Genomic DNA, 15198 nt, shown 5'->3' with positions numbered 1-15198 from the left:
ATCAAAAAGTTTGTGGAAACATGGAATGAAAATACACATTTGGTGCAAAACCTTTTGAAATTCATGTAACTCTTTCATAACACACATTTTCCTATGAACTTTTTGAAGACCCCTTGTATATACAGATATTCCTATCATTTTTGAGTGCTGGCTGTGTGCCCTGGCTATGGACTGTGCTAAACACTTTACTTATTCTACCCTTATGCCAACTCTATGAAGTAAGGATGAGCCATTCTACAGATGAAGACACTGAGGCTAGGAAACATTAGTTAGCTCTCTGGGATTACACGGCTGACCACTAGAGAGCAGGAATTGAACCCAGTGCCTCCTTGCTCCAAGGACTCCCTGCCCAGGATGTTCCTGCAACAAAACCCTTGGCCCTCCAGGCCACCAGGCAAACCCTGGCTTGGATTTCCTTTGGGGTAAACCAATGCGGCCTTGTTCTTGCTCTTGTTCCAGACCAGAATTTTTTTTCCTTCTTATTCTCTAATGCTATCAAAACAAACCGAAAACATGGTTTATGGTGCATGGGGCTTAATCTGACTTAATATATAGACCGCACATATTCCTCGGGAATCCATTAAGTTTCATCGGGTGCAGGCTGGAGACCACGTCTGAGGAAAGGCCCGGGTTCATCCACAGTTCACATGGCAGAAATGAGTGAGTCACTCGTCAATGGCACAGCCAGGGCTGGATTACCCTGCGGCTTCCTTCCTTAAATGGACAGAGATTCCAACTGCTGCGTGAATAACAAAGACCTTAATGTCCCACTGGCCAATGGAGACCAGGCTAGCCAGCGAAGGAACCGCAGCAGCTGTTTTTTTCCAGAGTGCTGAAGGCTGCAATCTTAGCCCTGCTCAGCTGTCATGGTGAAACCTTGTGGGGTCCAGCAGAGAGAGGGCAGATGGCCCCAGGCCATCCATCCGTCCCACCCCTGGAAAACCACAGTTGGAATTTGCGTCCTGTGGACAGGGGTCCCCCCAGCATGCTCTGTGGCCAGCTCCCTGCCCAGGGAAATGCCACTCTTTTACTTGAAGGGCAAGAGCATTACCCGGCAACGCGCTGGGCAGGAAACGACAGTGAGAACGCACAACACAGCGTTACAAACCCGATCTTCTTTCCCAGCCCTTTAATGTCTGGTCTACTCCTTACTTTCTCTTTTTTGACTTTTGTTCTTGACTCTCTTGTGTCTGCCTTTGGAGTATTGGCTAGGAGTTTGATAAATATTAAGTGTTAAATAGTCATCATGCTATGTGCTTCGCTGTTAATTAAGCTAACATAGAGGAAGATGAAAGGTTGCATCTATGTGAAAGTCACCCCCATTCCAACTTCTGGTTCTTCCTTGCATAAAATGTAAGTCTATGGAAAACTAAGACTTCACATTTATTATATTCACCTTTAAAAGGTCATCATTCTTCTGATTAAAAAAAGGGGGGGGTGGATCAGTGGCACAGCAGAACGAAAACCCTAAAAAGAGGATTGGAACTTGAACGTCATAGAGACTCAGGGCATGCGTACAGGGGTTCAAATGCTAGCCCTGGTACTTTCTTAGGGTAACCTGGGCAAGTTCTAAGCAGTCTGGACTTCAGCTTTCTCATCTGTGAAATAGAACAATAACAGGGATCCGCAGGTGGCATGATGGTTAAAGGTGCTGGACCTACATGGTTGACAGCAGTTTGAGTCCCAGACCTGGCAGCTTGCTTTCTCACTTTCTCTCTCTCTCTCACTCTGTCCCTCTCTGGTCAAATTCAAATAAATAAAATGAATAAATAAATAAAGTTAAATGAAAAAATTCTAAAAAAAAAAAAAAAGGAAATAGAACGTAACAGTGAGCCTCCTGGGGCTACTATGGAGATTAAATGAAGTGACGTGGAATGCTCCTTACTTAGCAAGAGCTCAGGAAATGTGACTGCCATTTCCCTCCTTTTTCTCCTCCTCAGATATTGATATTTTCCAGCAAGAGGGCAAACCTCACTTGGATAGGCTTTGGTGTATCATTTAAGGCAAACTGGCTGCCTAGAGAAATTTGCTCCAGTCCTAAGGCCTCTCCATATTAATAGGTCTGATTGTGTCAAAGCTGATGGAGCCTTTGGTTCCTGGCCAGGATGCAGAGACATGAGGGCCTCTTCATGTTTATGAATGACTGGGTTTGGTGAGCTTCTTTGATGAGCTTCTTTGTCCATATTCAAGGGAACGGGGTCAGTGTCCCTTCCCTAGAAATACTGCCCCCATGTCTTTGCCCCTTAGAAAGGCTGCTTTGTTGTTGCTGCTGTCGTTATATCTAAACTTTCTTTAAATTGACCTCCTTTCCCCACAGTATACGCCAAAATAATTGGCCCCTAATCAAATGTTTCAGAAAGGAGCCCCAATGCCTTTGGTTAAATGCCAAATAAACAACTCTCCCCCTGGGATAGGGCCCTCTTCTGGCAGATCCAAAGCCTTGCAGAGCCCAGGGCACCGACCACTATACATACTCTCCATGGTGGAAAGAATCCCTAGTGTCTGCTCCTCTGTATTCAAGAGCCATCTTCCCACTGTCTGTCTGCCCTCGTCCCTGGGCTCAGCTACTGGTCCAGGATCAACAAACATGTTGACTTACAGTAAGTCCTCTTGGCTCCCCTGCCCCTTGCTCTCAGCCAGTGCCCAAAGCTATGACATGGAATTAAAATGTGGCCACACACCCAATGAAGCTATTGTGCTTTGAACCCAGTGAGCATGACCCGATACTCCACAGGGCTGGTTGGGTTTCAGTGGCTAAAACTGTCCAGTGTGCTCAGAGTTATTTCTTGACACAAGATTTCACTGTCTAAAATGGCTCAGCCAATAAGAATGGTGAGCATTATGAACCCATTCTGAAGATGAACTTTAGAAAGAGAAAAAATAATCAGGAAGAATACAGATCAAAATGTTAGCACAAGTTACATCTTCATTGTGGGAATACAGTTTATTTTATTTTGTTATTGCTTACTTGTATTTTCTAAAATTTCCCTAATGGCCATACCTCATTCTTGTAATTAAAAAAAGATAAAAATTCATGTTATGAAGGAAAGCTTACTAAAACAGTAGCCCATAAATATATCATTCTTTCCTCTAGAATGAGCCAAATGCTGACAGTTTTCCCTTTTTTCAGGTATAAATCATTATTTGCTCTGTGTGAGTTGGTGAGTGCTATTTACAAGGCTATTTTAAACTAACAAGCTTATTTTGGAAGGTTATGATAGACTTAGAGGGAATTACAGGATTGAGTTGGGCAACATCTTGGATGGAGTGCCTGTTTTGATGGACAAGAGAAGAAATGACTAAGTGCCTCTTTGGCTGAGGAAGCAGGAGCAAGCCACTTTAGGTTAACAATGGGTCCAAGTAAGTGCCTTTTTAATATGTCAATTTAAATCTAGCACCCCCTAGAAGGCTAAGCATGAACCACATCTCTCTTTTCACCCTTTTCCCAAGACAAATTTGGTTCAAAAAGAAGTGTGCCTTGTTTAGGACCCTCAGTGCTTGCCACATGTGTGCACTAGAGATGTTCCTTGGTGAGGAGCTAACCCTTGTTTTAGAACAAAGCATCATTTGTAACACAAAAGAGACATGCAAGATGACTTTCTGGCTAAGGGCAAGCCCTGGACTCCCTTCTTCCAACGTACCTTGTGGATACATGGAGGCTCTGGGTGACCTGTGCTGAAGCCTGCAGAAGGTAGGGGGTTCTATGGTTGGACTTCCTACTTGTTCCCCATGTCTATAGTCAAGACAGTGTCTATTCATTCAGCTCCTTTGTTTCCTCTCTGCCCGTGAATAATGGGACTCTTGATTCAGTGTTTCATTGTTTTCCTTCTACTTTCCCATGCCCCAGGGACCAAGGGCCTGGAGCATAGACTCCGGGTGCTGGAGGGCTCTGCTGATTGGCTGGTGCTGCCATCTGGATCTGGAACCTCTGTACCTGCACCCTGGCATGCCAAGTCTTGATAGAGCAGAGAAGGCTTCATGGACTTTGGCTCTGAGCAGCCAGGGTGAGTCCTACATTTTGGAAACTCTGAGGAGGGGCTGGGAAAATATGGCAAGGTCCAGGACTACTACAGAGAGCTGGTGCTTCTCCCCTGGCTTAGACTGGTGAAGACTCTATAGACGAGGCCAGCAGCAGAATATCCTGGGGCTGCCCTAAGGGAGAGCTGCTGAAGAAGACCTTTAAGAGTGACTAGGAGGGAGTCTTTGATGTTTTCCTAGGCGGTAACCATTTCCTCTGTCCAGCCACAATGTTATGACTATCTGTTATAAATGGTTTTGGGTACAGAACCAGTGGGGTGGCTTGGGCTCTAGTGTTGAGAAAAATCATAACCCTGATAATAAACAGAATAGTTGTGTCAAGCTCTGGGAGACGCAGTCAAACATAAAGTTAGTTCCAATATCTGGCCCAATATGGACACTGATAGAACTTTGCTTTCATGGCACTAGAGTTGTGTACAAATTGCCTCGTGGTGCCGGGAGCTAAGCTACTTGATAACGCACATCCCGCTTTCTTATTGACTTCCATTGCAGGTTCATGGACTGCCAAGAATGCAAAAATAAATCTTAATTTGGGCCATTATTGGTTCAAGATTTGTGATAACTTAAAAGGGAATCTATGAAAGTTTGTCTTTGTTCAATGTGCTGTTTCTACTTAGCAAATACAAGTTAGCAGGACAAAAAAACTGATGAACAATGTTTAAAATCATGAAGGAAGAAACTATTTTCAAGCATCCACAAATATTTTAGAAGAGCTAATTACAGAAAAATTACCATTGTCCTAAATAAACACACATGTATTGAACACTCTGCTGGTTGCCATGGGGTGGCAGTGGGGTCACCACCACGCCATGGCAGTCTCTTCTCTCAGTACTTAAAGCCAATGCTATGGGCTCAAATAAATTTAATTCAAGGCAGATTCCCTTAAATATAACCCTTTCCTTCCCAACTGTCTTAAAAAGAGAAATCGTTTCTTGCTGTCCCTCTTGTATTTCATGTTGAAGCTTCAAACCTGATTTCCAGTCCTACCAATCGAATGAAATATTCAGCATTCTCAAATCAATAGTCAATCAATAGCCCATCTGCAGTTCTTTTCTTGCTTAAAATTTTACCAGCTTTCAATGCTACTGACTGTTTTTGACTTTTGTTACACCGTTTTCTCTGTGTTCTTTCTCCTTTCTGGTTTCTATCCCACCTCTGAGAGTGTTCTTTTTGAGAATCTCCCAAGGCCTTCTATCATTGTTTCTCTGGGGTTCCATTCTCACAATTTCTCTTACTCTGGATGCTTTCTCTGAACAAGTTCATAAGCTCCAATCACTTCGACTACAAGTTATATATACTGTGACTCAGAAATCTGCCCTTAGCACTGACCTCTCCATAGATGAGTGGAAGCCACCTAAAGTTCCCATCACTAAGTAGCATACAAGGAGAAAGATTGTGATCATGACAGAGTGAGGAATGGATTGGATGGAGGTACAATAGAGAAGGCAGGTGGATGAGATGTCTTTTGTGTCTAGGTGAGAGGTTAGGAGATGTTTTATGACATCTTGATCTACTGTAGTTTTAATTTACTTCTATTATGCTTCTTGCCACAACATCTTGAGTTATATGTTTATTTGCCTGCCACTTTACCAGCCTGTAAGCTATTTGATGGGAAGGCCTGTGACTTTAATCTTTGTATCCTTATTTTACATACTATAATATGCAATGCTTATACCAATAGGGAGACAGTGGGATTGGGAAAGAGGGAAGACACTTTAGATATTCATCTTATTTACTGGTGGAACTTGTTGATGAATTACATGGGGACTCTGAGTAGGTGGGAAGAGTTGAGGAAGATTCTAAGTATCAAGTCAGGGTATTGGGGATGGGGAGACCATTCACTGAGAAAAGGCACGCAGAATAAAAAGGAGTGGTGGAGCCAATATGTTGGGTTTTAAGTATTTTAAAATTTTTATTCACAATAGTACATGCATGTAACAACAAGAGAGAGAGAGTTACTCTTAACAGGATGGTCCCATCACACCTCACTCCCCTTTCCCTAGCCTCCAACTCACCAGGCTCTTGGGTGCACATGTGTGTGTTTTGTGTCCATTGGGCCGGGGATCTGAAACTTTGGTTGGGCACCTAGCCTCCAAGCCTGCAGATCGATATGTTACCATTGATGCCACCAGGTTAGGCCATGGTATTGGGCTTTAGATCTAGAAATACTGAGGCATGGTGGGATTTGGATGTGGAAATGTCCAGGAGGCAGATGGAGGCATAAAACTGGGCTGATCTACTGTGAGTTATTCCATGAAAACAAAAGCATTAGAAGAGGAGATTTTAAAAATTGCATTATTCACTGAATAACTGCATCTCAGGGTTTACAAAAGTTCTTTAAGGGTCGTAGGTGGTATGGTGGTTAAGGTGTTGGATTCCCACATGGCTGATTAGGTTTGAGTCCCAGACCTGAAGGCTTGAAACTCATGCCAGGCATGTGTGTACGCACCCAAGATTCCAAGAGGAGAATGGATTATGGTGTGGACATCTGCCCTGAGGGGTGATTTCTCACTTTCTCTTGGACAAGCAAAAATGTAAAAATAAGAGAAAAAGAAAAGTTCTGTAAAATCATATATCCCCATTGTTTATGGAATGCCAGAATCCTCGATACAACTTTCTTACCAACCTTCCTGTACTTTGTTCTCTGTCGGCAAGCTTTCCCTGAATTTATAGGATTTTCTCATTTTGATTCACCTTTGAAGATTTTAAAGCCTCTTTAACTTTCAGTTTTAAGTTCCACCACTTTTTTTTTTTAATCATAACAGATTTTTAGAGAAATCTTTTATTGAACATTTACTTACCTGGCTTGGATGTCCATAATTTTACTTCTGGATAGTCTGAAAATAGGGTTGTATTTACTTCTCTTACTCTGTAAGAGAAGCTTTACGTTAACTTGGAGACAAAAGGTATTAAAAGTTTAGCCCACAGCAACTGCCTGTTTGTATCTCTAAGATTTTTGATTCCTGGATCTGATAACTCTTGGGAAGCTGGAGGCAGATTGGGTACAGATCTTTGTTGTACTGTCTACCAGCTCAGAGACTTTGGGCAGGTTACTTAATCACTCAGAGCTTTGGTTTCTTCAAGTAAATGGAGATTCCAATGGCACCAATCTCATAGGGTTTTTGAACTGAATTTAAAATGCTTAAATTTGAAATGAAGCAAATTTAGTTAGTATTAAATCTTATTATTCCTATCTCAGACATGCCCATCCACATAAAGAGCAGTCATCTCTGGGGGAAACATGGCGAATGAGGAAAGATGGCAGAAGTAGTCCTCACCTCATTTAATGACAAAGAAAGGAAATGACTAGAATCAGCGAGGTCTAAACATAATGGATAGGAAGCTTGAGCAATGAGCCAAGAGTCACTCCGCTTGCAGTTTTCCGAGGGAGAGAATTACGGGAAGACGCAGCTTCCGGCATTTAGAAGTGAGAATGTTTTCATCATCACTGTGAGGCCTGTTTTAAATAGTTAGGCTAATTAGGTGATGATTAAATTGCATCGCTCCCATATGTTTGTGCTTTCTTCTATGAAAACTATACCTGCCTGAAAAGTTGTAGGTAGATTATGCGTTTGTGAAGGAATTCTTTGATACTCTGTACATAGTAAGCACTCAAATGATAAATTGCTTTATAAAGTAAATAATAGTAATAACAAGAGCAAACATCTTTGAGCACTTACTATGTGTGTTTCACATAATTATCTCATCTAATCATACAAGGTCACTACTACTACTATTTCCCATGAATTCCTGAAAATGTGCAAATCCAGAGAGCAATGACTCCTTATGTCAACAAGATCTGTCAGTTCTTTGCATGTTCAGATTTTTGTTATTGGGTATCCTTAGAACAAAATACGCCTGTAGGGGAAACGATAGAGATGACTTTCAATTGGTCTCTAAATAGACAAGGCCACTGGAGGATCAGAAAAGATGGCATACAGCTAAGTTGAAGGTATGAGACTCGGAATAAGATGGCCATTCCTCTGCTAAACATTTAACATAGGTTATCTCTAATTCTAGTAACACTTCCCCAAGGTAAGCATTATTATCATTGCCATTTTGCAGCTGGGAACACAGAAGCCCACTAAAGCTGTATACTGAATGCAGGTTACACAATTAGATCTAGCTCGAAGATATAGTTCTCTCTCATTTTAAAGGCAGTCACTATTTCCTTTTCCCATTTCTTTAGAAATCCCCATTCATCCTTCAAGATGCAGCTCCAATGCCATTTATATTGTGAAGACTTAGTGAAATTTTTCAGGTAATTGCATATTCCCCTATAGTCTGTAATACTCTGTCCCTACAAAAGCAGTATGAATTAAAGTTGAATTCTAAGTGGACAGCCATGTGGATCCCCGGTATGGGTTTCATGAAGAGAAGGAAGGATCCATCTTTATGTATCTTTACAATCATATCTTCCCTCTCTTCTATTTTCCAACTAAGCTTTCTGCGTTGCTTATTCTATAATATACTCCTAATAAATTATTGCTAAATTACTGTATAAATTAATGAAGGCTAAGGAACTCATTTGTAAAACTGTGAACTTCCTCCTTTTTGCCAGTTTACTGATTCTGCTTTAAGTATGTTTTCTGTCTGCATCCCTCACTAGTGATGAAATTAACCAGATACTGAGCCATGGAGACCCAGAGCCTGCTTCCCAAGCCAGTGATCTGGAAATGACTGGAGACCATACCAGGTTCTTGGCTACCTTCTTGGTAGCCCCAACAGCAGCAGCAGCACCATCTAAGAACCGTGTGAAACACTGGATTACCCCTTCAGTATGTGATCTGGCAGCAGAAGTCTTGGTTTCCCCAACCCAAACCCATTTTACAGCATTTGCTGAGTCACCTCACATTAACACTATTCAGCAGACACGTGGTAAGTATGCCTTCGGTGGCTGCTCTGGCTGATGCTTTTTCCAAATGTTCACTGAAGCCAAAGGTCCAAGCCCCAGCACTAATCTGCAGCTTATATTTTAATATAAGCAGAATCACTTAACCTCTGAGAGGTTCACTCACACTTCTTGTCAATCACTGTCTGGCCTCTGTCAGTCTTTGACCTACTTTCTTTTAGATTCTGTCCACTTCTCTTCCTTCAAAACATAATGTGACTTATTTACAGAAGAGTTCTTTGGAAATGGAGATGGTTAGAAAATGGACCTAGTCAGCCGTCATCATGGGAAGTCTCCTTTCCTAGTGACTGACCAAAGCTGAGTTGCCATTTAACAGATAGTGACATGTCTATACAATCAAAGCACTGCAATGATGACATGTCTATACAGTCAGAACAGTGTTACAAAGGGTATTCTAAAGCCCAAGGAGACATTTTCACTAATTTCTTGGTCATAACAATGTCAGTAAGCTATTTTGATTCTCAGAGCATTTCTTCAAGGGACGTGGACTTCACATCATGCGTGCACCTCCTTGTGAGAGTGGCCATCCATTGTGACTTACGCCGTTTATCCCAGGGTCACACCGGCTGGGCTTGCACTTGTTACAGGGTTGGAAGATACAGGTTCCCCCACTCTTTGCTGTCTCCTCATCCTACCCCAGTCCACTAATATGATACAAGTCTAGTATGCACTGACTGTAGGAAGGCCAGAGAAGGGTGAGGATGAGGAAGAATGGGGAAGAGTGAGTTGAAGGGAGGGAGGGAGGGAGTATATTGCACTGTACATTTGACTAGGGGAAGAATCCAGCAAAGAAAAGGCGATGACTAGGCAGATACACACACACACACACACACACACACACAAGGAATCTTATCCAATCAAGTAGATCCATGCACAAGCAAAAGCAGGGAAGGCTGCGATGGGCATTAGATTCACCTAAAGGCAGCCCCTGTCACTGGACACATCAGACTCACTTCAGAGGCACTTCTTAGGTGCCTTCAGGAGACTGTCTTTTCTGGAGACTATCTTTTCTGGCTAAGGACATTTTGTAAATGCATAGGGAAGAGCTGTTAACTGATTAACAGATGAGCATAAATTAGCTTGTATGATTAAGTGATTAATACCTATTGTGAACTACCAGAGTCCAAGGAGAATTGAGTCTGATGAAATGAAACTAAATATTTTGCCTGTGCCATTACAAAGTTTTAAGGTAGATGTGTGGCATCTTATCTTGATGTGATTTCCTCTATTATTTTAGCACAGGAAAAGAAGGAATGAGGAAGGGTAGGGGAAACCAATTCCTAATAAACCTGAAAGCATGTACACAACATCACATTGATCCTCTCAGCACCTCCACAGGCGAAGAGCAGTTGTCCTCCCTCTACAGCCGAGGTGACAGGGCTTGCAATAGTCAAGCAAGATGCCCAAGATGGCAGAAAAAGGACCGATAGCCAGGATGGACCCCAAATTTCATTACATTTCCACATGGTCAGTCTTTCACTATTGATGAGCAATGTAAAGGAAAAGCATGGCTTGTTCTTGCAGGAGTTGTAAGAATTAGTGATAATCATGAAAATTACGATAAAGAGAGAATGTGAAATTGGTGATGGTGATGGCCATTTCAAATACTGAGTGCCAGATACTCTGTTAAACTTTTCATGTTTATTATTTTATTTAATCCTTATCAAATAACTATGAAGTAGGTATTATAAACCTCTTTTTGCAAATGAGAAAATCAAGGCTCAGAGACAGCAACTGAGTGGTTGAGCCCAAATTCAAGCCCAGCTGTCTCTGATGGCAAAGCCTGGGCCCCTGGCCCTTCCATGGTCTGCTGGAACAGAACCCAAGGAGAAACAGAGAGTCCCAACTAGAGCTCAATGCCAAGAAGTCTTGAAACTCTCAACTCTGAGACAGACCTGGAGTAGACCTTTACTTGTTCTCCATCAAGATTAAATCAAAAAGAAAAATTCTGAGTAATTTAATGCTTTTAAAATAATTTAAAAACCTAGTGGGTCAGACAGTAGCACAGTAGTAAAACATGGTGCTCTGTGACCCTGATCTACACGGGAAGTTCTGGGTTCATGTCTGGAGACCTCCCTAAATACACCAGGCACCCTGGTCATTTTGTTTAAGCTGGCTGAGGCTGGAGGTGGATCATGATGTCTTGGGGGGTGCTGTCTCTCTAACTCTCTTGTTCATGGAATAAATAAATAAACTTTTAGAAAGTCTAGCATTAAAGATCTAAAATAATTAAATATTAACTAGAAAACATAGAAAATTTATTCTCTGTATTATCTTTGTAAGCACGGTTTAGTAGTCTTGTTTAGCTCATTTAATTGATTCCTATTGAGGTGAGGAAAAAATCTTTTTAAGGTCTACTATGTGAAGAGATTGAATATCCAATGGCTCGTATGAGACATTTGAGTGCTGAAGGTAAAGAGCCACAGAAAGAAATCCAAAGTGAGGCTGGGGTGCAATACCACTAGTTTCTTTCCAAGATTGCTAAAACCAAATCCAGGGTATTTGACTTGGGAAAGGTGCATCAAATGCATGGAGACAAAATGGTGCAGTATTAACTTTACTAAAGTGATGACAGAAGTCAATCTAGAGATCTTAGTCATGAGAACATAGGTATTAGCAAAAATCATAAAATAGGAAACTTCTTTCTGTTTTCCTTATTTCAGTTCTCAGAATTCCTTTTCTCTTCCAGGGGTGCTAGGATTGCTTCCGGAGATGCCTAAAGCCTTGGCGTCAAGAAACTTGACCTTTGCTTCAAGTTTCTTTCTCTCTCTTCATCGGCCCCATCAGACACTAAACCTTTGTTTTGTGGACAGTTTTTCAAGCCAATTCAGCAGCTACACAAATCTGTGCAAATTTAGTAAGTTGCTATTAAACTTTAAAATAGGACCTGCTTCAACTCTTACACGTGCTGGTATTGTTGAACGTCTTAGGGACTAGAGCAAGGTGGGAAGGAGCTATTTAGAAGGGGAGGTTGTCTTGCAGGACAGAGGATAGTTCCTAAGGGACAGATTACACAGCTCGGCCAAGCAGGAACAATGGGTTGTCTACAGGACAAGTGGCCACAGGCTCCTAGAAGAAGCAGTGTACGAGACCACAGTACAAATCATCAGGGAGAATCACTCACCACCAGGATTTCCACCTGTATCCTGCCTCTGATCTCACACAATTCATTCACCTTTTCCCCCTCTATATCACTTATGTTGGAATCTATTTCCATATGGGCCCAAAGGAGGATCCTTTTTGTCCATCCCAACCCCCTCAGTTTGCTACAGGGTGCATGAACCCACCAGAGGTAGATAGAGAGTAATAGAGAGAGGGAAAATGAGAAGTCACCCCTGCGGGGACAGCCATGCTACAATCCCTTCTCCTCCATTCTCCTCTTAGGATTTTTTGGGCATGCATATTCACATGCTAGGCATGTTTTTCAAGCCACTGGATCCAAGGCTTGAACCACACAGTCAGCCATGTGGAATCCAGCTACCTTAATCTTCATGCCACCTGCTGGCCCCATTCCTAAGCTTATTGAAGACAGGAACACCTCTTAATCCATAGGAAGTCAGTGCCTTATTCATGCATGTGTCGAAAGAGGTCACCAACATTAGTGATAACGAGATGTTCAGAAATCACAGCCCCAAGTAGTTTGAACATTCATATTCTTCATGGTTCAGTCACGTTCTCTGAGTAACTCTATGATCTATATATCTGATGCCATTCTAAATATGCTGTTTTTGATTTTGCATGTATCTATATATTTTTGTATCTTATCACATATATTTTTGGAATCCAGTTGCAAAATAAGCCAGTGTACAAATGAACCAGTAAATGAAGTGTTTGGATTTGTAGGAATAACGTGAGCTATCACTGGCCATATTTAAAACCCTCTTTTAAGAAACATAGCAGTATTATGTCAGATCATTTGGTGTCCAGGGTCTCTGAATGATCTTTTGCTGGACTTCCTTTTGTAACCTTTTGTCAGAATAAGAAGCCATCTATATATTCACGTGGCATGTATGGTTTCCCTTATATTCCATGTAGCTAGTACTTATTTTTCTACACTTTTTACCTTAGAAAATCTCTGTCAAATCCTCCTAGAAAATGCTAGTGTTCTTAATGCCACAATGTATTTGAGCTTTGGATTTTTCAATATTTGTAAATAAGGTTGAGAGGTTGCTTACCCCAAGGGACAGGGCATCAATTCTGTAAAAAACTGGGGCACAACAGCATTAGGGGATCTGATCCCAGAATCCCCAGAGCAGGAAAGCAGGTAAATCAGAACCCAGTTTGTGCTCAGTGTTGGCCACACTGTCCCTGTCACTGGGGTTGGGAGGCAGCTGAAGCCAGGTGGGCGAGGAGCAGAGCGGCTGTGATCTCTCTAAGGTAGCCAGATGGCAGGGAGCAGCCTGCTGGGCATGGTAATGGCCAACCCAGGCATGGGCACTTTTTGCTGGAATTTGCTCTCCGTTATCAGGGCGCCAGGTGACATGGGTCATCTTCCGCTTCAAGCCAAGTTACAGGACAACAGGAGAAATCTACCACCTGGCCAAGACACCTCAGTGAACAGCTCTCACGTGGGCTGAGCTGCAAGTTGATCCTCAGAAAACAAAACTCTTTCTTGTTTGGTCCTAAAGCGCTCCTCCTGTCCAGTCTTTTGTAGGGGCTTGACTGCCTTCAGTCCTCGGAGGGCTGAGCTTGAAGTTCATGCACCAGCTGAACTTTCCTCTGGCTGCGAGGGGTCTCACTTGTTCTGCAGACCATAACTTCATCCCCACCCCACATCCAACTCTCTGCCTCCTCTCCTCCATCCATCTGCTTTCTCATGTGCTGCTTATTTAAGGAATGCTACTAGCAATAGATAGAGCAGGGATTGCAAAATGATTTTACAAAGAAAGACAATTTCATATAAAAATAGTCTAGAAAAGAGAAGGTCAGGTGTGAAGGCTGGAGTGAGCAGAACTGTTTAATGACAGAAGCATCCAACCGAGGCTGGCAGGCTATTCTAGTTGGGGAATAGGACCAGGTGGCTTGAACCAGGAAAGGAAGGATTTCAGCTAGATCTGACGTACAGCTAAATCGTCCTTCAAGTTTAAAAACCACAGCCCTTTTTTACTACTCCTCAACAGCCATGCTACTTCTTTGTAACCAGCAGGCACTATAAAAAGCATCGGAATCATAGAGCAGGAAGATGATCTTTTGGTTTCTTAGGCCAAGCCCCCCCCCCAACCCCCTTTCAGGGAACTAAGGAAGGCAGAGTGTGAGTGAGGCATTTATGATGGAACACACCTCCCCTCCATCGGCTTATTAACATTTAATAACATTTGCATATGCTTTGGGCCAGCCTCCCTTTCCAACCTGCCAATACTTTCAGAAACTCCCCCTGCAATGTGCATTCATGGCAGAGTACAAGGATGGTCAATTTTCCATAAAGGGAATTTGGACTTTCATCTGACCTGAACTCCAAGTTGTAGGTAACTAACCTTCAAGAATGAGAATGGGGACTTGGGCTTTGGGTAATGGTCTTGATTCTTACTCTTACTGAGATCACTTCTTTGTTTGTTTGTTTGTTTTTTGCAAACACATCTTTAAGCATCTGAAGGATAAATGCTGCACTGGGGGCCAAAGGTGAAGAACTTTTATTGGTGTTAATCCAGGGCAAGTACTTAAAATGGAAGGATCTGAGAGCCCCTTGGAAAGTGTCCTGCCTGAGACTAATGAGAGTTGTAGATAGCAGGAAGGATATAGGATCTTGGAGCCAAGAAAGCTGCAGGAATGGGAGGAGTCTTCCAAGGAAGGGCAGAGCGCAAACGGGAGGCCCTCAGGACCAGCAAGGCATATGCCCTGTGCACACATGCCTGCGTGTCCTCATGTGCATGCTGATGGGAGAGTGGCCAGTCTCTGACCTCAGGGAGGTACCCAGCCATGTGGGAGAGAATGAGCAGAGTGGTCCTGCATCGGGACTGAAGAAGAGCAAACACTCAGATAAGGGAGAAGATGAGATGAAGGAAGGGCTGGCCAGGTCATGGCCTTAGAGAATGTTTTCTGTTGGCAGCCCTTGTTGGAGTACAAGGCCTTGCCCTGGGTCATGTCAGCTGCTGCCTATGGGACTCTGGCAGTGAATAGGTACTGGGAAACTTTTGGTGCGTTCAGATGGCAGGGGCAAAGTGTCAAGGAGGTAACTGAGGGCTCAGAAGAAAGATGAAGCTGATACAATATGTAGAGATTCCCAATTCCCTACCCCTCTTACTCTTTCC

General features: G+C 42.7%; 1 protein-coding gene across 1 annotated transcript in view; it reads left to right on the top strand.

The window, feature by feature from the left end:
• Positions 1-5320: 5320 nt before the first annotated feature.
• LOC102482434 (uncharacterized) overlaps positions 5321-15198 on the top strand; it is a 17048-nt gene continuing 7170 nt past the window's right edge. The window contains exons 1-4 of the mRNA XM_006157279.3: positions 5321-5513; positions 8228-8299; positions 8648-8916; positions 11640-11807. Of these exons, the coding sequence (XP_006157341.1) occupies positions 5497-5513; positions 8228-8299; positions 8648-8916; positions 11640-11807 (526 nt within the window). The 5' untranslated portion in view covers positions 5321-5496. The remainder of the gene's footprint in view (positions 5514-8227; positions 8300-8647; positions 8917-11639; positions 11808-15198) is intronic.

The sequence above is a fragment of the Tupaia chinensis genome, unplaced genomic scaffold (genome assembly GCF_000334495.1).
Source record: "Tupaia chinensis unplaced genomic scaffold, TupChi_1.0 Scaffold000532_1, whole genome shotgun sequence".
Lineage (NCBI taxonomy): Eukaryota > Metazoa > Chordata > Mammalia > Scandentia > Tupaiidae > Tupaia > Tupaia belangeri.
The sequence above is the reverse complement of the archived record's forward strand: the minus strand, read 5'-3'. Positions and strand labels throughout refer to the sequence as shown.